The 20,701-nt window shown below is 36.1% G+C and overlaps 1 protein-coding gene across 16 annotated transcripts in view; it reads left to right on the forward strand.

The window, feature by feature from the left end:
• Positions 1-20,701, forward strand: part of kif1aa (kinesin family member 1Aa) — a 79,705-nt gene that overhangs the window by 17,296 nt on the left and 41,708 nt on the right. For 11 of the 16 annotated variants that reach the window (XM_067459579.1, XM_067459580.1, XM_067459584.1 and 8 more), the window contains exons 3-23: positions 2,173-2,246; positions 2,366-2,545; positions 2,867-2,935; positions 3,426-3,604; positions 5,941-6,052; positions 6,269-6,346; positions 7,200-7,265; positions 7,384-7,401; positions 8,008-8,086; positions 8,173-8,251; positions 9,067-9,209; positions 11,458-11,496; positions 15,884-16,086; positions 17,659-17,738; positions 17,844-17,919; positions 19,556-19,635; positions 19,717-19,823; positions 19,908-19,988; positions 20,101-20,281; positions 20,368-20,440; positions 20,509-20,599. In XM_067459579.1, coding sequence (XP_067315680.1) covers positions 2,173-2,246; positions 2,366-2,545; positions 2,867-2,935; positions 3,426-3,604; positions 5,941-6,052; positions 6,269-6,346; positions 7,200-7,265; positions 7,384-7,401; positions 8,008-8,086; positions 8,173-8,251; positions 9,067-9,209; positions 11,458-11,496; positions 15,884-16,086; positions 17,659-17,738; positions 17,844-17,919; positions 19,556-19,635; positions 19,717-19,823; positions 19,908-19,988; positions 20,101-20,281; positions 20,368-20,440; positions 20,509-20,599 — 2,088 coding nt within the window. The remainder of the gene's footprint in view (positions 1-2,172; positions 2,247-2,365; positions 2,546-2,866; positions 2,936-3,425; positions 3,605-5,940; positions 6,053-6,268; positions 6,347-7,199; positions 7,266-7,383; positions 7,402-8,007; positions 8,087-8,172; positions 8,252-9,066; positions 9,210-11,457; positions 11,497-15,883; positions 16,087-17,658; positions 17,739-17,843; positions 17,920-19,555; positions 19,636-19,716; positions 19,824-19,907; positions 19,989-20,100; positions 20,282-20,367; positions 20,441-20,508; positions 20,600-20,701) is intronic. The other 5 variants (XM_067459587.1, XM_067459593.1, XM_067459594.1 and 2 more) reach the window with 2 other exon arrangements.

Genomic DNA, 20,701 nt, shown 5'->3' on the forward strand with positions numbered 1-20,701 from the left:
TTTTCAATATTCATAATAATAAATAATAAATAATAAATGTTTATTGAGCACCAAGCATGTTAGTGGTATATATTAGAGCAGCATATTAGGGGCTGTTTGATGCGTTTCGGTCCTTCATTTAGTACATGACAAAAGCGTTTTGGGCGCCTGAAACTTCTGATGGATCATGTGACACTGAAGACTGGAATTATAACTTGAATTCAGATTTGCCATCACAGAAATATATTGAGGGTTAGTTCACCCAAAAATGAAATTGATGTTATTAATGACTCACCCTAATGTTGTTCCTCACCCTTAAGACCTCTGTTCATCTTCGGAACACAGTTTAAGATATTTTATATTTAGTTCGACAGCCTTTCTAAGTGTATGCACACTATACTGTCCATGTCCAGAAAGGGAATAAAAACATCATCAAAGTAGTCCATATGTGACATCAGTTAGTTAGTTAGGATCTCTTGAAGCATCGAAAATACATTTTGGTCCAAAAATAGCAAAAGCTATGACTTTAATCAGCATTGTCTTCTCTTCCGCGTTTGTTTTCAAACCGTAAAAAAAGATTCAAGCGGTCATGAATCAGCATATTGATTCATGATTTGGATCGCCAATGTCACGTGATTTCAGCAGTTTGGCAGTTTGACACGCGATCCGAATCATGAATCAATAAGCTGATTCATGACCATTTGAATCTTTATTTGAGGTTTGAAAACAAACGCAGAAGAGAAGACAATCCTGAATAAAGTCGTAGTTTTTGTTATTTTTGGACCAAAATGTATTTTCGATGCTTCAAGAGATTCTAACTAACTAACTGATGTCACATATGGACTACTTTGACGATGTTTTTATTAGCTTTCTGGACATGGACAGTAAAGTGTGCATTGACTGCATTATGCTCTGGGACTAAGATATAAAATATCTTAAACTGTGTTCCGATGATGAACGGAGGTTTTACGGGTGAGGAACGACATTAGGGTGAGTCATTAATGACATCAATTTCATTTTTGGGTGATCTAAAACTTTAAAATAGAAAAGTTATTTTAAGTTGTAATTAAATTTTTTATATTTATCTTGTTAAATTTATGAGCATTATATATTGTGTTTTTGGTGTAGTACCAAATTTTTTCTTAATTTACTGTTTTTTGTTGTGCACCCTTTTGTTGTGCACCTATCGCACAGGCGTGAATTAGCAGAATGCAATAAATAATTTCGTATTCGGTGTGAAAGCACTGTTCGACTGCAATTCGCTTCACATTGTCGCATCACACTCGGTGTGAAAAGGCCTTTTTACTGCACTATTTTTGCCGTATTTTTGATTAAATGAATGCAGCCTCTGGGCCATATTTTAGTGATCTGAGCACATGGTTTAGAGTGCATGGCACTTAGGGCGTGTCCAAATCCACTTTTGCTAGTTTAACGATGGAAAAAACAGTCATTGAACCAGGTGCATGTTCCAAAAGGGTTGTACCTAGTCTCTTAATGTGTCATGGGTGCATTTTGGGCATTATGTGCAATAAACCAATCAGAGTTCACTCATCTCCCATTCCCTTTAAATGCCAATTGCGCTCGTGCCATGGCGGATTCACTATTTACATGGCGGAACTTGCGAGCGGAAACACAGAACGCTTCTCCAGAGAGGAATCCTTTATATTTTTAATATTTAAAAATGTTTGAGTATTTCTGCACATCCCTGTATTACTAACGCGCCCTTTTAATAACACAAAAAATAGAAACACTTGCGTCACGCATGGCATTTCATTGCACCGGGTGTATGATAAGGCCCTCTGTAATTTTAAGAGACTTCTTAGTGTGTGTGCTTTATGCACCTACATAGCATTTACTTTGACTATTTAAGTTCAAATGACTCAAATTTTCACTTGATGATGCCTACTTAGGTCGTTTTTATTTAAATCCATTACCATACTTAAATGAACATAATTACTCATTTGTGATTCTTGCCTACTTGTGGTAATTTTCAGTTACTGCTGGTGGGAGCAGCAGGGTTTTAGGGCACATCCGGGTGGACTCGTTTAGGCAAAACTACAGTGACTCAGCACTTACTGCTTCTGTGTGGCGGCCATTTAGTCGCTGACAGCAGAGTATTGGGTGTCCACTCAGGATCTCTAGCATGTTTTATTAACCTTACTTATTCTCTGCCATCTTTTCCTTGTCTTTCAGCTATCATCAACCCCAAAGCACCCAAAGAAAACAAAAGCTTCAATTTTGATTACTCCTACTGGTCACATACCTCGGTGAGTCAGAACTAGTTAAAAACGTTGTATTAATTGCAGTGAAATGTACAATTAAATGCTTTTAAAGTCAGTGTTCAGAAGGTCAAAGACCATGTATATTTCTCTTCATCTATCCACAGCCAGAAGATATCAACTATGCCTCCCAGCAGCAGGTGTACAGAGATATTGGAGAGGAGATGTTACTTCATGCCTTTGAGGGCTACAATGTCTGTATTTTTGCATATGGCCAGACCGGTGCCGGTAAATCTTATACCATGATGGGCAGACAGGAGAAGGACCAGCAGGGGATCATTCCACTGGTAAAAAATGATGCATGTACAAGGAAATATAAAGAGGAATCATTTCCAAATATTAGTTTCAGCACCTTTAAACAATTATTAGTTACTTGAGTGGCCTTTTTGTGTATCTAAAGCACATATTGTCTCTCTGGCACTGCTGTATAAACAGGGAATGATAATGCATTCAGGGGCATTGTGAACAAGATCAATTCAAACAGAATTAAACGACAAGTTAAACACCAAGCTGACCAGTACACATACTAAGAAAATGATTATTCACTAACTAATCTCTATTTATTATGTCTGTCTCTTTCCCCTTTTCTCTTTCATCCTAACCATCAGCTGTGTGAGGACCTTTTCACCAAGATTAATGGCAAAAATACTGATAACAACATGTCCTATTCTGTGGAGGTAAGATTTGGTCATGCCCTGTTTCTATTTTTCAGCTTGGTTCCAAATCTTTGCCATCTCATTAAAGGGATCGTTCACTCTAAAATTAATTATAAAATTATCACTTACAAACCCTCAAGTTGTTTCAAACCTGTATGAGTTTTTTTCTTCTAATGAACAAAAAAGAAGATATTTTAAAGAATGTTGATAATCAAGCAGCTGGCAGTAGACATTGTCTTTCATATACAATATAAGAAAAAGATACTCTGAAAGTCAATGGCTCCCGTCAACTGTTTGATTACCAACATTCTTTAAAATATCTTCTTTTGTGTTCATTAGAAAAAAAGAAACTCATACAGGTTTGAAACAACTTTAGAATGAGTAAATGATGAGTGAATGTAACTATCCCTATTGTAGCCTTTTTATTGTAAGTTCTGTTTGGATTTTTGTTTCAATTCTCAATTATATGGTGTTTGCGCTTTTAAACAGGCTTTTATTTTTGTCTTTCCAGGTTAGTTATATGGAGATTTACTGTGAGAGGGTACGAGATCTTCTAAACCCCAAAAACAAAGGAAATCTGCGTGTACGAGAGCACCCGTTACTGGGCCCATATGTAGAAGATCTGTCCAAACTTGCTGTCACATCATATAATGACATTCAAGACCTGATGGACTCAGGGAATAAGGCGAGGTATTCTATTCTATTCTATTCTATTCTATTCTATTCTATTCTATTCTATTCTATTCTATTCTATTCTATTCTATTCTATTCTATTCTATTCTATTCTATTCTATTCTATTCCATTCCATTCCATTCTGGAGTGTCTGTATTGCTGTAATTACAATTTTGCAACTAGTAAAACTTTCAAAACTGTAGTAATTCTTTAAATGGATCAAAACTATTATAATGTTACAAATTATATTGTTTTGAATTCAAAGATTCCTGAAAAAATATATATATACTGAAGACTGGAGTAATAGCTGCTGAAAATCCAGCTTTGCCATCACAGGAATACATTACATTTGAAATTATTAAAAAATAAAAATATATAGAAAACCGCCAAAGAAAACAGCATATCAACATCTTTCAAAAACATTTAAAAAAACTTACGGACCTCAAACTTTTGAATAGTATTGTATTTATCGAACACTGAATTATAATTATGAAACTAAATAATAATAATAATAATAATAATAATAATAATAATAATAATAATAATAATAATAATAATAATAATAATAATAATAATAAAATATGAAAAACTAGTAACTAAAGATAATCAGGAACCTGAACTCATATTTCTAAGTTTGAAGCCATTTTATTAAAGACAGTGTTGCCTGAAGCATTTTTTTTTTAAAGTTTTTAAACATTTTGCAAGAGTGAATTAATGTAGTCAGTAAATTATTTGCTGTCATCTAAAACAAAGCCGTTCATGCTTTTGGATTTTGAGTGTTGCCATAGAAACAAATAATTCCAGAGTCTGTGGACATGGAAAAACTCAAAGTAGAAACGCAGATTCTTATAATGACAGTCATTTTAACACAATGTGAAAGCTATTCTATTCTATTCTATTCTATTCTATTCTATTCTATTCTATTCTATTCTATTCTATTCTATTCTATTCTATTCTATTCTATTCTATTCTATTCTATTCTACTCTACTCTACTCTACTCTACTCTACTGTACTCTATTCTATTCTATTCTATTCTATTCTATTCTATTCTATTCTATTCTATTCTATTCTATTCTATTCTATTCTATTCTATTCTACTCTACTCTACTCTACTCTACTCTACTCTACTCTATTCTACTCTACTCTACTCTACTCTACTCTACTCTACTCTACTCTACTCTACTCTACTCTACTCTACTCTACTCTACTCGATTCGATTCGATTCATTTCCAGAAATAACCTGTGATATTCTTTGCTGTACAGTCCAATCTCACTATTGAGTACAATCCTGGTCACATTTGTTTTTCAAGGTCTTCATGCCCACAAATATTGAGAGGAAAACAAATATTTGCTTATTATTCATTCTTATCATCATAATGCCATGGAACCAAATGTGTCATTTAATTCCAGGAGGCATTATGTTTGTACATTCCTGTTTACTGAGCTTAGTGTCACTCAGCAGTTCTCTAATATCAAGGTGTTGAGATACACCTCTGCCAATACATTGCACCTTCCTCCTACGTGATACATTTAGCCTGTTATGTAAGTTGATGGTTTGGCACAACAGACAGGAGCTAATTGAGTGGAATACATAATTAGCGGGTCTAGGAGGCTTTTTCAGTGCGACATTTTAAGTTGCTGCATCATCTGAGATCTAGAATTGAATAGAATTGAATTTTGGCTGATGAATAAGCACTACCATTTCAAAAGTTAGGTGTCTGTAAGATTTTTAAATGTTGAAATAAATGCATTAAATAGAGTACAGTAATAACTGCAGTACAGTAAATAGAGTCAAAAATATAGTATTGTGAAATTACAATTTAATATAACAAATTTTTGTTGTTATATATTTCAAAAAGCATTTCATTCCTGTAAAGGCAAAGCTGAATTTTCAGCAGTCTTGATGTCAGTGTCTCATGATACTTCAGAAATAAATATTCTAATTTGGTTCTCAAGAACCATTTCTAATTGTTATCATCAATGTAAAAAAACTATTGTTCTGTTTAATATTTTTTTGGAAATTGTAATTTCTTCAGTAGTATTTGACAGTAGTCTTTACTGACAGTTTTGATCAATTAAATGCATTCATACATAATATAAGTATACATTTGTTTTAAAAAACAATCTAAATCTGACAACAAACTTTTGTTCGTACTGTACATTAGAGAATGGATCTGAATACATTAAATTTCAGTTCAGGACCAGATGATTCCGAAAGGCTGCAGTTACTGCAATTGCTTTGATATTATGATATGTAGACTTGTGAGGAATCTAAATCCTAGGTAATACTTCACATGAATTATAGTCTGAGCACTGAATGAAGTTTCTGAATGGTGAAATTCTGTCATCCAGGACAGTAGCTGCCACTAACATGAATGAGACCAGCAGCCGTTCCCACGCTGTCTTCAACATCATCTTCACCCAGAAGCGGCATGACTCGGAGACAGACAACACTTCAGAAAAGGTACGTGCTGCCCTTGCATGTCACAGACCCTGTCAGTCATAATAAACGGCTCAATTTAGAGCGTGAGGCTGGCCCGCTTGTTTCCCATCTTTGCACACCAGGGCTGGATTGGATGACTTTTGACATTGAGAGGTTTTTTTTCTCTATGGATGATGTGAAAGGTGATATGTCCATTTCTTGTTCATTATTGACCTCTTCTAAACCTCTCTGGTATAGGTCAGCAAAATCAGTCTGGTGGATTTAGCCGGTAGTGAAAGAGCAGACTCCACTGGAGCCAAAGGCACACGGCTCAAGGTGAGTGCTTTTTTGTTTTTGTTTTGCTGTCCAAATTCACTTTCCATGCCCTGTTATCTTTTGTTCTTTCATGCCCTCTATCTAACTCTCTCAGTATCTCTGTGGCCCTGTTTATTCCTGGAAATGTCAGATCACAAGTGGACGATGCTAAAGCAGGTGTAAACAGGGCCTAAAACGTTTTGAGCTTGTCCACTTTCGACCATTTCCAGGGGTAGTCAAAAACGCATTCGGTTTGCTTTCATAGTGTCGACGCGCATCTGCATTCAAACAGCCACAAAAGACCGCCTAATCACTGCCTCCTGACCTAATGCGTAAACATTATGGGAAGTGCGCTAGATACATCTTGGTTTGTCAATTTATATAACTTTTATTTTGCAATAAATATTTTAAAAAGGTACATTTTGGTAGCTCGACTGGAAAACATATTAGCCCCGGGACTTCTACTTCTACAAGCATTCTACGTATCTCCAATTGACATGTATTTTGGTCACCATTTGACTTTTACCATCAAATGCCGAAATGTCAAAAGCATGTGAATTTGAGGCAAACGATTGGCTGTTGGTTGCTAAGCGTCAAGCCCTTATCATTAAACACTGCTTCGCTTTGGACTGTACAAGTTTGACACCGCAATGCTGGGTTAACACAGCAAAAGAGGTGCTAACCATTCTCCAGATCAGTGTTTCATAACCCTGGGTAAAAAGCAGACTAACCCCACTTCTAAATTACAACCTTGAAATGTTCCTTTACCCTGGGGTTAAAAGCAGAGTTAAGGATGACAGTGTGAAAAGCCCTTGTGCGTTTAATTCTCCTCACATTCATAATTCTTTTTTCTACTTTCCTCTTTGCGTCCCAGGAAGGGGCAAACATCAATAAATCCCTCACTACCCTGGGAAAAGTAATTTCAGCTCTGGCTGAGGTGGTAAGTGTTTTGTTTTGCTTTGAGCCTTGAGGATTTTTGATTTATTATTTTCTACATAAAAAGTTCAATGTGTTTCAATTTAATCACCAGCAATTTATTTTATCACTTCTTTTTGCAGGATTCTGGCTTAAACAAGGTATAACACATGTTCAAATTCCATCTCTATTTCTGTCTGTCTGTCAGTCATTTAATATACACTACTATTTAAAAGTTTGGGTCAGTAAGACTTTTATATCTTTTATTCTTTTATTCAGGATGCACAATTAATTGAACAAAAGTGACAGAAAAGTCATTTTACTATGTTATAACATATTTCTGTTCATTAGAACTTTCTATTTTTAAAGAATGCTGAAAAAAAAAATCAAATTTTAGAAAAAATATTAAGCAGCATGACCGTTTTCAACATTAATGATAAATGTTTCTTCAGCACCAGATCAGCATATTAGAATAATTTATATATCCATGCAAGAATGCAGTAATGAAAGTACTGAAGTAATGAAAATTTTGCTTTGCCATCACAGGAATAAATTCTATTTGAATATATAATAAACAAAAAAAAAGTTATTTAAAATTGTAATAACATTCCACAATATTATTGTTTGTATATTACATTATATTGATCAAATAAATGTATCCTTGGTTATTAAAATAAATAAATAATAAAATTAACAAATAAATCTTACCAACCACAAACTTTAAATTATAATATGATATGATACATCTGTTTTTCTTATCTACACAGAACAAAAAGAAGAAGAAAGTGGAAAGTTTTATTCCTTACAGGGATTCTGTACTGACCTGGCTTCTGAGAGAGAACCTTGGTATGTATCGAAGGTGTTTTGGCGCATATAACAGGATGATAATGTATTTTCACTCTTGAAACACTTGACCTTTTGACCTCGTACAGGTGGCAACTCTCGCACTGCAATGGTGGCCGCTCTGAGTCCAGCCGACATCAACTACGATGAAACCCTCAGCACTCTCAGGTATTCTGCCTCAGTAAAACACCAGGTTTATCATTTCTTCTCTTTGTCTGAGGTTGGTAATGAGCTGAGAGGTATAGCAGTGTGTTACATAATGAGAATGTTCCCTCTCCACACTCCTGCATCCCACTTGAAACGCCCTTTAAAGATGCTGCTGTGCAGTAATACTGCTGAACAGAGTAATTGGGCACCTACCTGAAATGTGTGTGTGTGTGTGTGCGTGTGCGTGTGCGTGTGCGTGTGTGTGTGTGTGTGTGTGTGTGTGTGTGTGTGTGTGTGTGTGTGTGTGTGTACTTGTTTATATTACATGATTACATGGTGAGGACCAAATGTCCCAGCCATGTAATATAAACCTGAGATCACCTACATTGTGGGGACCAGCCAGCGGTCCCCACAAAGTAAATGGATTCATAAACATATGAAATGTAAAAATGCAGCATGTTTCCTGTAATGGCTATGTTTAGGGGTAGGGGCAGTGTTGGGGGATAGAATGTACAGTTTGTACTGTGTAAAATCCATAACGCCTATGGAAAGTCCCCACAATTCACAAAAACACAACATGTGTGTGTGCGTGTGCAATAGAGTAGAATGTCTCTTTAACATTGATTTATTATTTTCATTATACTGTATGTATGTATTTATGTGTATGTGTGTGTGTGTGTGTGTGTGTGTATATATATATATATATATATATATAGTGTAGAAAGGTTTGTAGAAAAGCAGCATTGTTAAAGTATGCATGTTTATATTACCACTTGTTTATTCTTCTTTACCATTTAAAGTGCAGTCACTCACTAACAGTTTTGTGTGTTATGCAGGTATGCAGACAGGGCGAAACAGATCCGTTGTAACGCTGTGATCAATGAAGATCCTAATAACCGCCTAGTGCGTGAACTGAAAGAAGAGGTGGGACGTCTGAAGGACCTCCTTTATGCCCAGGGCCTGGGTGACATCATTGAGAGTAAGACCATTTGGTTTTTATCTGCTCTAACGTCACCTTCTTTTCATTATAAGTATTTCATCAAACAATTAAAGGGACACATTGGCCACTATTTTTTTCTTCTGGTACTGAAACATGTATTGCTGCAAATTTTGTATGGTTCTGTTCCAAATCCTAGTAAGCTGCTTGCAAAACAGCATTTTAAGGCACCACAGATGGCAAAGGCTGTAGAGATAACTTAAGTAGACTGTTTTCTAAGATTTTTTTCATTTGAGTGCAGTGCGCCTCTATTAAGATGCTCTCAACATAAGCTGCTTCTGAAATCGCTTGCTATATAATAATACATTAGGTACTACTTAAGGTTTTAAACTTACTTTACCACCATTAAAAAAGTAAGTTCTATATAGTATGAATGTATGCGGTATGTACAAAATTTGGATGTACTACATCATTTGACCTACAGTTAAGTCGCTTTACTGTCATTCACAAATTCTCTCCTATGGCCTCATTGTAAAGTGTCCATCAGATGCACACTTCAGAATCTCATCAGAAGTAGTAAGTCATCCGGGTACTTTTCACCTACTATTTAATACAAACACTTAATTCAGTCATACTGTGATTGTTTTTCAACCACTATATAGTATGGAATTAGGCATATTTCAAATGTTTGATAGTGTTCAAAATTTGTACATTTTGAGATTCCATGATGTTCTGAAGGCAGCTTGCTAGGTTTTGGAACAGAGCTTATGTCTTTATAAGACACGGATGATTAAAATAAACACACACACACATTGGCTTTCCAACATGTTTTACGGGGACTCTCCATAGACGTAATGGTGTTTAAACTGTGTATACTGTATATTCTATCCCCCTACCCGTAAACCTACCCATCACAGAAAACTTTCTGCTATTTTAGGCCGGTTTCACACTACATGCGTTAGCAGAGCTTAAGCAGCTCATATTTTTTTAGGCGCCCATGTTAAAAGATTAGAACATTTACACAACGCACACAGGCGGCACGGCAGAGCAGAAGCGGCAGGGCCGCGATTGCCTCGGTGCCGATTCTTTTTTTTTTGCTGCGCTGCTCATGCTAAATTAAAGCCAGAGTGCACTGTTCTTGATCAATATTGACCTGATTTACTTGAAAATAACACATTTCACCATGGAATCATGTAGTGAAGTGTTCTGTGTGTTTCACAATCACCATATGACATTGAGCGCTGTGAAAAAATAAATAAAATACATAAAAAACACGTAACTGCCCAAAGTTTTTGCCCAACCTTCAAAGGCCCATCTAAATGATTAAAATCCCATTACTTCCATCGAAGGAGGTCAAAATCCCGGCGCGGTCATAGATATATTCACAAAGAGGCCTCATTCGACCGATCCACGCAGGCACTAATGAGGAATATATATATATATATATATATATATATATATATATATATATATATATATATATATATATATATATATGATCGCTCCGGGATTTACTTTCATCATGCAAACTACCTATATACAGCATGTTATATGCATATGTGTTTAGGACAGAGGGCAACACGGTCGCATTTGCAGCAGATAGCCTATGCTGACCATCATAAATTAAATGAGACAGACAGAGGTCGGAGGAGAACACCAGAAAAAGGTGAAAGAATGGACGATATTTGTCTGTATTTGCACTACATACGCCGCGATTCAGCTGCTCCTGCTCTCTACGCACAGCTTCTGCACTGCCACCGCACTGCTTGCGCGTGCAGTGTGAAACCAGCGTTAGATTTTCAAAAACATATCATTTTGTATGCTTTATAAGCTTGTTTCCTCACGGGACCAAAACATTTTCCCCACAAGGTCAAAATATACTGGTATTACTGTCCTTTTGGGGGATACGTAGGGCATACCAGGACCACACACAGATACACACACACTGGGTCCTCTATTCTTCCCTGTGCACTCCTAACTCTATTTCTGTTTCTTCTAATCACTCGTTTCTTTTCTCATCCTATCGTCTCTTGATGGTGATCCCAGCGGGGAAATGCCTTAGAACAGACGACCTGGAGTCCAGCCCTCTGGGTTTGGTACAATTCAGTGTCAAGTGACTTTCAAAAGTCTAGTTTAGACTCAGAATTTCCTATAAGCTCTTAAAGTCTTTTTATGTCAAACAATGAGTCTCACTTTCCTCTCTCTTTTTCTCTGTATTATTCTGTATATAATTAGTTCTATATTCTATATTAGTCCTCTTACTCTTGTTTCTTCTTTGTCATTCTCTCAGCATTTCGGGGGCCAGTTGAAGATTTTGCTGGTTTGAAATGTGTGTTTCTTCGGCACTATCTCACTCTCTTTTCTACGCTTTTGCAGTTTTTATAGATAAAGCAGATCTCTGCAGCATCAGAGTTTGAGAGACAATTCATAGTCTCTCAACATACCAAAATCTTATCAGAGCCAAACATGTTTGTCTGTTAAGTTATCAAACTATTTCTGTTTAGGTTTAGTTGTAAATATTTTAACCAGCTTTTATAATTGTTGATTTATGAAATACTATTATATAAATGCAAGACATTACTATATTTGCTATTTATTTAGTATCTAATATATTAATACCTACACTGTAAAAAATTATTTAGAACAAAAGTTACTTGGTTGCCTTCAATTTTGAGTTCATTGAAATTAAAATTTTGAGTAAATACAATGAACATTTTTTGAGATTCGACAACCTTTATTAAAATATTATTAAAAGATTTTGTAAGCATATTGGGTAATTGTGTGTGTTTTATTTCTGATGACGCAGTGAAATAGTGCTATTTTCATGATTTATCAAATTTTTTATCTGGTTCAGATACAATAATATTTCGAGTTTCTATTTATTAAACAAATTTCCTTCATTGTATCAACTCAAATTTTTTATTTAAAAAAAACTCTAAATTTTAAGGCAGGTTACTTACTTTTTTGTTACTTTAACAACAAAAACAAAAAAACAGTGTATAAATGTGTACTGTGTTTTTTTACAGTGTATAAATAATATAGATTAGGAAAGTTAGGATAAGTTGCATTTGTAATAGACAAACATAATGTAGTCTTCTAATAATCTAAATGATTTTTGAAATGGCATTTTGGTGATATATTGGGATTCGTTTGGCAGTTGCTTTTTTTCCAACCCTGGTTGCTGGTGTGGTTTTTGAGCTGAAAGCTGCTTTATCTAGTCTGGTGCTGCAGGGCTGTGTGCTCTACCTCTCTCTCTCTCTCTTTCTCACTCTCTCTCTTTTTTATTATCGTTCTCTTTTGGCTTGCATTGCAGAGCGGGATAAATGTTATGTCACACTTATGAGCTAATTGATCTCACTCAGCCACTCATCTGTCATACTAGTTAATGTTCTTCAGCTGCCCTCAGACTATCTACATTTCCTATGCTTTTTTTTTAATAAGAACAAAAAGATGCATAAGAATTGTGTCTTAAAGGGTTAGTTCACCCAAAAATGAAATTTATGTCATTAATGACCCTAATGTCATTCCACACCTGTAAGACCTCCGTTCATCTTTGAAACACAGTTTAAGATATTTTATATTTAGTCTGAGAGATTATGGAAGTGTATGCACACTATACTGTCCATGTCCAGAAAGGGAATAAAAAACATAATCAAAGTAGTCCATATGTGACATCAGTTAGTTAATTAGAATCTCTTGAAGCATCGAAAAAACTTTTTGGTCCAAAAATAACAAAAACTAGGACTTTATTCAGCATTTTCTTCTCTTCCCTGTTTGTTTTCAATCTTCAAAAAAAGATTAAAACAGTTATGAATCAGCGTATTGAATCAATCATGAATCAATCCAATGATTCATAACCGTTTGGGTCTTTATTAAAAACAAACAGGGAAAAGAAGACAATGCTGAATAAAGTCGTAGTTTTTGTTATTTTTGGACCAAAATGTTTTTTTCGATGCTTCAAGAGATCCTAACTAACTAACTGATGTCACATATGGACTACTTTGATTATGTTTTTATTTCCTTTCTGGACATGGACAGTATAGTGTGCATACACTTGCATACATTCTCAGACTAAATATAAAATATCTTAAACTGTGTTCCAAAGATGAACGGAGGTCTTACAGGTGTAAAACGAAATTAGGGAGAGTCATTAATGACATCAATTTCATTTTTGGGTGAATATATACTACTATTCTTTAAAATAAATGGTGTAAATATATTTTGTAAGCTAATGAGGAAATTAAAAATTTTATGACTTCCATCTGAATACTTTTTGAGACATAGTATGCAAAACCACACCATAAATTTAAAAGCAGAGATGCATAAAAAAAAGGTAGGTTTAGTTTAACATGTACTAAAATTCAAAGGATTGATATCTGCCTGTATTTTGCAGTGGGGGGGGGGGGGGGGGGGGGTTTACAGCAGATGTGTGTTTGAGTGACAGCTTGTGTTCTCTTTATGCAATGGCTGCCTGTTGCTAGCTGCAGCTTTATTATTGGCCTAACAACATGCTTCTTAATATTAACTTTAAAGCGATAATTGTAGAAGATATAGATTACATCTAAACATGTCGCTGAAAAACCTGCAATTGTTACATCGAGTATCTATTTTTGCTTTTCTGCCTGATCTAATCCATAATAGTGTACCAATAGTGATATAGACACTGTTCAAACAAAGAGCGAACTGAAATAATATTCTCTTTGTACTATGAATAAATTGTCCATAATTAATACATGGCTATTTGCGCTTTCAGATCTGGCACTGGCTTATCATGAAAAATACTTTTAGTGCATATTTGAACGCATTTGTGATGCAGCCATCATTCAAACTGGGATGGATGTAGAGACGGGGAAAAGGGCTTTGTTAATCTCAATGAAGGAAGGTTGCTCGTATTGTTACACAGCGCTGCTTTGAGCAGAAATTATTATTAGCTGAAGTGCCTTTCTTCAATATGCATTATGCAATCCTCTTATATCAGCTGCTTTATGCGTAGAAGAGCACATCTCCATCTTAGTTTGGTGTTTAGTCATCTGTCACCAGGGGCCACGTCTTCTCACGTTTTACCCAAGATACTTGCCTCGTAGCTCTCTTAGGAGTGTAGTAGCACCGAGTAAGCACTCTGTTGCCATAGCAGCACTGTCAGAGCTGAGAGATGTTATTGTGCCGAAGGTTACAGAGACATTACAAAGACAAACTCTCTATAGAATATACATTTATTTAGCCACTTATATACCGTGTACCATTTCATGATATTAGCATAATTCTTCAGCTAGAAATATATGATTTTTAGTGGTTGGATAGGTGGCTATCATGTGAAATGCTGACCGTGTCTCTAAGTAAGAGCAGCGTGGGAGGATATTTCCTGGCTGTGAGTTGTTAATGTTGTTTTGTAACTGAGAAGTAGGCTGTACGTTATTTCATTGACAAATGGATTTTATGAGAGTATAATAGAACTGGTAATGGAGGTTTTACTGTGGTCAGCGATGACGATCATTCTGGCCAGCTGATGACAGTAACGACAGTCACAGGCTTTTAGTAGAAATATGAGCTCATTGCTAATGTTCAGATGTACTACAGTCAATATTTGCTTGCATAAAGTGAATGCTAATTAGTATGGAGCATTGCAGCCACGAAACATGATTTACTTAATGGTTGAATGGGGGGGGGGGGGGGGGGGGGCAATTCTTCTAGACAGCATTTAATTGGACAAAAATATGTGTAGTGCAAACTAAGTACGTTTTCCTGGAAGAAAAATGTTTTAATTTTTTAGACTTCATTAGCATACAGAAAACCTCACATCTATGCAAATAAAAGCCACGCAACCCCAGTTCACCAAGAAATGAAAATTCTGTTATCCATTTACTCATGCTCACATCGTTTTGAGGTGGCATGATCACTTGCATGATTAAAGCCTTTTTTTGCTGTCATATAAATATATATATATATATATATATATCTCAACATGATATATTTGTCTCATGATATGCAAGAACCTATACGTTTTGAGGTTTATGTCATCATTTGATGAAGTTTAAATCCAAGGCTTGTTGTATAAAATACTTATAGTTTACTGCGGAGTAAATAATAACAGAATTTTCATTTTTAGCTGAGCTATCCCAGCTCAAACCAGCTGTCATGCTTCAAAACATACTTAACCAGCATATACTGTTTTTTTTTAACAGGGATATCTTTTAAGACCAAGAAAGAATTGACATTTAGTTGCTTGAATGGACTAACAGCATTATTTTTGCTCAATGTACACTAACAAATATAAGAAACGGGTGTCAAATATCAGCCCAGATCAATGGATGCATGCCTGTTGAATATTTCAGACGTGGCTCTCAGGTTGCTCTTATTGGATGGTAGACGTGTAACGCTGTAGCTGAAGCCCGCAGTGTTACATTGCGCTTGATATGGCTGTCTCTGTGCTGCCGGGTGCCTGCGCTAGAGCTCCTATTTTATTTCCGCTTGTCTCCTTTACTGGGCTGTGACCGTCTGTTCTTTCTTTGAATCTCGAGCGTTTCTCCTCACATGTGAAATTTCCAGATTTCTGAATTCAAATTTATTTCAAGCTACATGTCTTTCTCTGTCTTCTTCTTTTCTCTACCTTTCCTTCCTTCTGCTCATCCTTTTCTGTCTGCTTCTCTCTGAACTCTGTATCTGTCACCCCTGCCTGTCCCAACACCCCCCGCACCTCTCTCCCCCTTCCCCGACAGACATATCCGATCACAAGAACAATAACAATAGTGGCCAAGCTGTCAATCAAAGAGGTGATCTCTCCACAGTGACCAATGCTATGACGGGGATGAGCCCCTCTCCATCTCTCTCCGCCCTGTCCAGCCGGGCTGGTTCCATCAGCAGCCTGCACGACCGCATCATGTTCAGCCCAGGGAGCGAGGAAGCCATCGAGAGACTCAAGGTGACTGCCATAAAGTATAAAACCCTGACAATACTGCCGGAAATCCTCCAAATCTAAATTTGACAAAAATCTGCCTCCAGATATTAAGGGATCACCTCCAGATTAAAGGGATCAGTTCATAATTGTTTTTGTTCAGCACCCCAATCCCCAACAAAATATATTAAAATAGTTTTAGTTAATTGAAATAACGCTTAAATGAATTAAAATCGTAATATTATTTAAAGGGTTAATTCACCCAAAAATGAAATTGATGTCATTAATGAATCACCCTAATGTCGTTCCACACCTATAAGACCTCCGTTCATCTTCAGAACACAGTTTAAGATATTTTATAATTAGTCAGAGAGATTATGGAAGTGTATGCACACTATACTGTCCATGTCCAGAAAGGGAATAAAAACATCATCAAAGTAGTCCATTTGTGACATCAGTTAGTTAATTAGAATCTCTTGAAGCATCGAAAATACATTTTGGTCCTTGTCAAGGGCACTTCTCTGCACCACTGTCAGTTTTGCTGTTGCCTCCTACAAGACAATACATGAATATTTTAACAGGGTACCGAGGGCATGCACACATTGACTTAGGATTTATTTATTTTTCACAGGGGAACTAAAACAAGTATAGGTATGTTTGATTTTAAGCTGGGAAGAGGTGTGGTAAAAATGTAAAAAAGCATGAATGAAGAATAAAGAATGTTTTTTTTTTACATTCAAGCATGAAAACCTATTCTACTAGACCCCAAAATCAAGACTTTGTAAAAGGGCATAACATGGCTAACTGACACTACATTGACAGATTCCGAACAATGGCAATATTTATGTAGCCTATAGTTAGCAGTAGGGCTGTCACAGTTAACGCGTTAATAACCAGGTATGGTGTGGTGTGCTCCCAGGTCCGCATGACAGCTTTCATATTACCAGTTTTTCATACGAACTGTGCCCTGTTCTAAAACTAAACTGCCAGTGTAAAAACTCCCTTTATTTATATTCTTAAAATGAGAGAAATTACTGCTTATTCTAAATTTTAAGTCTAGCCTGAAGAGACATGAACAAGTTCTTTAATAAACATCTATGACTTTTGATATGTATCTAGTCTTCATGCTGTATTATTGATTATTATTGAATAAGTATGGTTTCACTAATAATAAAGCATGCATATTTATCCATACCCATGTTGATTAGAGTATTAAAACTTAATTCAAACTTAATTTAAGATACATTTACAACTGATAAAATGTAAGATTAAATTGCGATTAATCGCAAGTTAACTCATCATGTGATTAATCACGATTAAATGTTTTAGTTAGCAGGAATGAGCTTTTTGTAAGGCTATTTATCCATAAATAAAACTAAGCTATAGTCTTTTTGGACCGGGGAGGGAGTTGTGAGGTCTTAAAGTTATACGGTATATTAGAAAATTTCCCTGATATGAAACTTTTAAAACTAAATATTTTACACCTCATTAACTAAAGCTAAATGCTTTGCTGATGTACATCTCACATTAATAAATCTATAAAACTATTCTAAACTTAGTTGAATATTTTAACTTGAATTTGTATGCAATGCCAACTAGGAAACAGAGAAAATCATTGCTGAGCTCAATGAAACGTGGGAAGAGAAGCTTCGCCGTACAGAAGCCATCAGAATGGACAGGTTTGTGATATGAAGCTGTATGTGATTGATAAGCAATTTTACATTCATGTATAGGTTATGCTATTGTCGCAAACGCACACAATACGTTTGAATTGGTTTTCCCAGAGAAGCACTTCTGGCCGAGATGGGTGTGGCCATGCGTGAGGATGGAGGAACGCTTGGAGTCTTTTCACCAAAGAAGGTAAAGTGATTATTAAGGCTGATTATTAACTGTATGCAGGTGGAGGTGGACCACATGATAAGGCTAACATGTTGTGTTCAAAATAACTAAATAAGCCTGTGAATGTCTTCACGTTTTTCTTCTGGAAGCCCTCGCAGAGAAAACCTCAGCCCGTGTTTATAGACACTGTTGGGCTGTTCTCTCCCAATGAGGTTGGTTGCCATGGATACTGTGTGGTTGCATCTCGATCCTCTCAGACTGTGTGTGAGACTCTGTGTGTTCTTTCCCCCTCAGAGCTCTTTTAAACGCATCTGTGATCTTTATTTAGGGATCTGTTGCTCATTAATATCTGATATGAATGCCGATGTGCTGCAATTCCTTCTAGTCTTTATAGTGAACTTTAAAGCAACTGCTGTATGAATGTACATCAGACTTCAGATCTCTAGCATCATGGCCTATGATGCTTTTAAAGGCTTTCATGTCTGGAGTCTTACACCTTTGTGATATCTAAATCGAATTGCATGCATTTTGATGGATATCGAAATTGAAATCTTATTTTCCTCTTTCCAAGGTTGTATAAATACATTTTGAAAGTGCTTGCAAGGCAGTGCTACGTTGCGCAGCACTTTGACTTGGGTTTAAACCATTGATTCCAATTAATAAACTATGCATTAAATCATTTGTGTTAAACTAAGTGCAGATGACTGCATTTGCACTTTTTGTTTAGATGATTTCAGCCTTTTGTACTTCTCTTAGGCCATACTTTAATACTTAAAAGTAGTCATACTTTAAGTTTTTTACAAAGTTTGAAAATCTCCCATTGACTCAGCATTTTTCATATTCAGCATTTGAAGAAAAAAAACATATGTCTCCTGAATTGCAATTCGTCTTTTTTCTTACGTATGCTTGGATACAAATTGTGATCTGACTAATTGTGATCTTTTTTCATATATATATATATATATATATATATATATATATATATATATATATATATATATATATATATAATATGAAATCAAAATGGACTCTTCCTTTATTTCTATACTTTATGAAATATTATAATGTTTATTATAAATCATTTGTCTTTGCACATCATTATTTGTGGGTGGGACAATGATCAGTCCTCTCCAGCAAACTGTCACAAGACTCTAGACTTGGTAAATCCAGCCTGATCTGCTGGCAATTTAATTTCGCCTGGCAACTCAGTCTGGAAACCTGTGTATTCTTTTCTACTGCTTCTGTTACTTTTTAGCGGGAACCAATCACAGACTGGCTTATCCACCTGGCAAGCTATTGGCAGGTTTAACACGATGACAGATAGAGAAGCGATGGGTCGTTGCTTTGTCAGACAAACAAGACTCAGATATGTCACAATAGGGAAATAAAGTTTATGCCACATTTTACACTGTACAGTAAATGTATTAATTCTTGTACACAGCTGACAGAAAATAAGACGTCTTCTCGATAAAATGACAGCAGTGAAGCGACTATGATGTGGGATTTACACACAGAACCAAAGCCAAGAATCTAAATTTACCTGAAAATTTAAGATTAGTCATTCGCTGCCTTGCAAGCACTGGCTTTTCCCTCTGGAAATTCAAATATAGTTGAGCCTATAAAGTTGATTTTAGGTATGTCTGGGTCCTCATTTCAGACACCCCACCTGGTGAACCTGAATGAAGATCCCTTGATGTCTGAATGTCTCCTATATTACATCAAAGATGGAATTACCAGGTTAGTGACAATCCAAGCTTCTCCTTTTCTTCTATTCAGTAGAATTGGAATGATGGTATCTTGATGTGTTGCTTTGCTCAGGGTGGGGAGAGAAGATGCCAACAGTAGACAGGACATTGTTTTGAGTGGTCACTTCATCAAAGATGAACACTGCACTTTCACCAGCACCACTGGACCTATGGGAGAAGGTTTGTTAATGATGCAACTACAAACACACGTACTTGTACATGTATATGCCAAAGTCCTGATGGCGTTCCTCCTGTTGTTTACAGCTGTCATTCTCGAGCCCTGTGAGGGAGCAGAAATATATCTTAATGGGAAGAGAGTTACAGAGCCCACTGTTCTCAAATCAGGTTTGTTTTGACTTTTTTTTCTCCTCACCTGTTTTATGCACATCTAAACCTGTCTGTGTGGATGCATTTTTTAACATTTCTTTGTATTTACTATCTCATTGAACTTTTGTAGGGAACCGAATCATTTTGGGCAAGAGCCATGTGTTCCGCTTCAACCATCCCGAGCAGGCTCGTCAGGAGCGTGAGCGGACCCCTTGCTCTGAGACCCCAGTGGAGCCTGTAGACTGGGCCTTTGCCCAGAGAGAACTCCTGGACAAACAGGGCATTGATATGAAACAGGAAATGGACCAGAGGTAAAAGTAATGTGGAGGAAATTCAAGAAAAAGTTCCAAGATGTGACATTTGTGTTGTTAGACTCATCTGCTCTTTGTTTGTATAGACTGCAGGAACTTGAGGATCAGTATCGCAAGGAGAGAGAAGAGGCCAACAATCTATTAGAGCAACAGAGATTAGTAAGTGACATAAAGAGCTTTACAGCTTGTTTCCTTTACTCAAATATTTCATTGTATGTCTTTTACAGGACTATGAGAGCAGGCTGGAAGCACTGCAGAAACAGGTAGATCGTTGTTACCCTGATGTAGCAGAGGAAGATGAAGAACCTGAGGAGGAAGGTGACTAGATTGTGATGGGAAAAGTGTTTATCTTGTTTTTTTTTAACAGATTGAACTAATCAAAATTACCCAATTTAAATATATTCTTATCTTATATTCAAT

Source organism: Pseudorasbora parva, chromosome 12 (genome assembly GCF_024679245.1).
Source record: "Pseudorasbora parva isolate DD20220531a chromosome 12, ASM2467924v1, whole genome shotgun sequence".
Taxonomy (NCBI): Eukaryota; Metazoa; Chordata; class Actinopteri; order Cypriniformes; family Gobionidae; genus Pseudorasbora; species Pseudorasbora parva.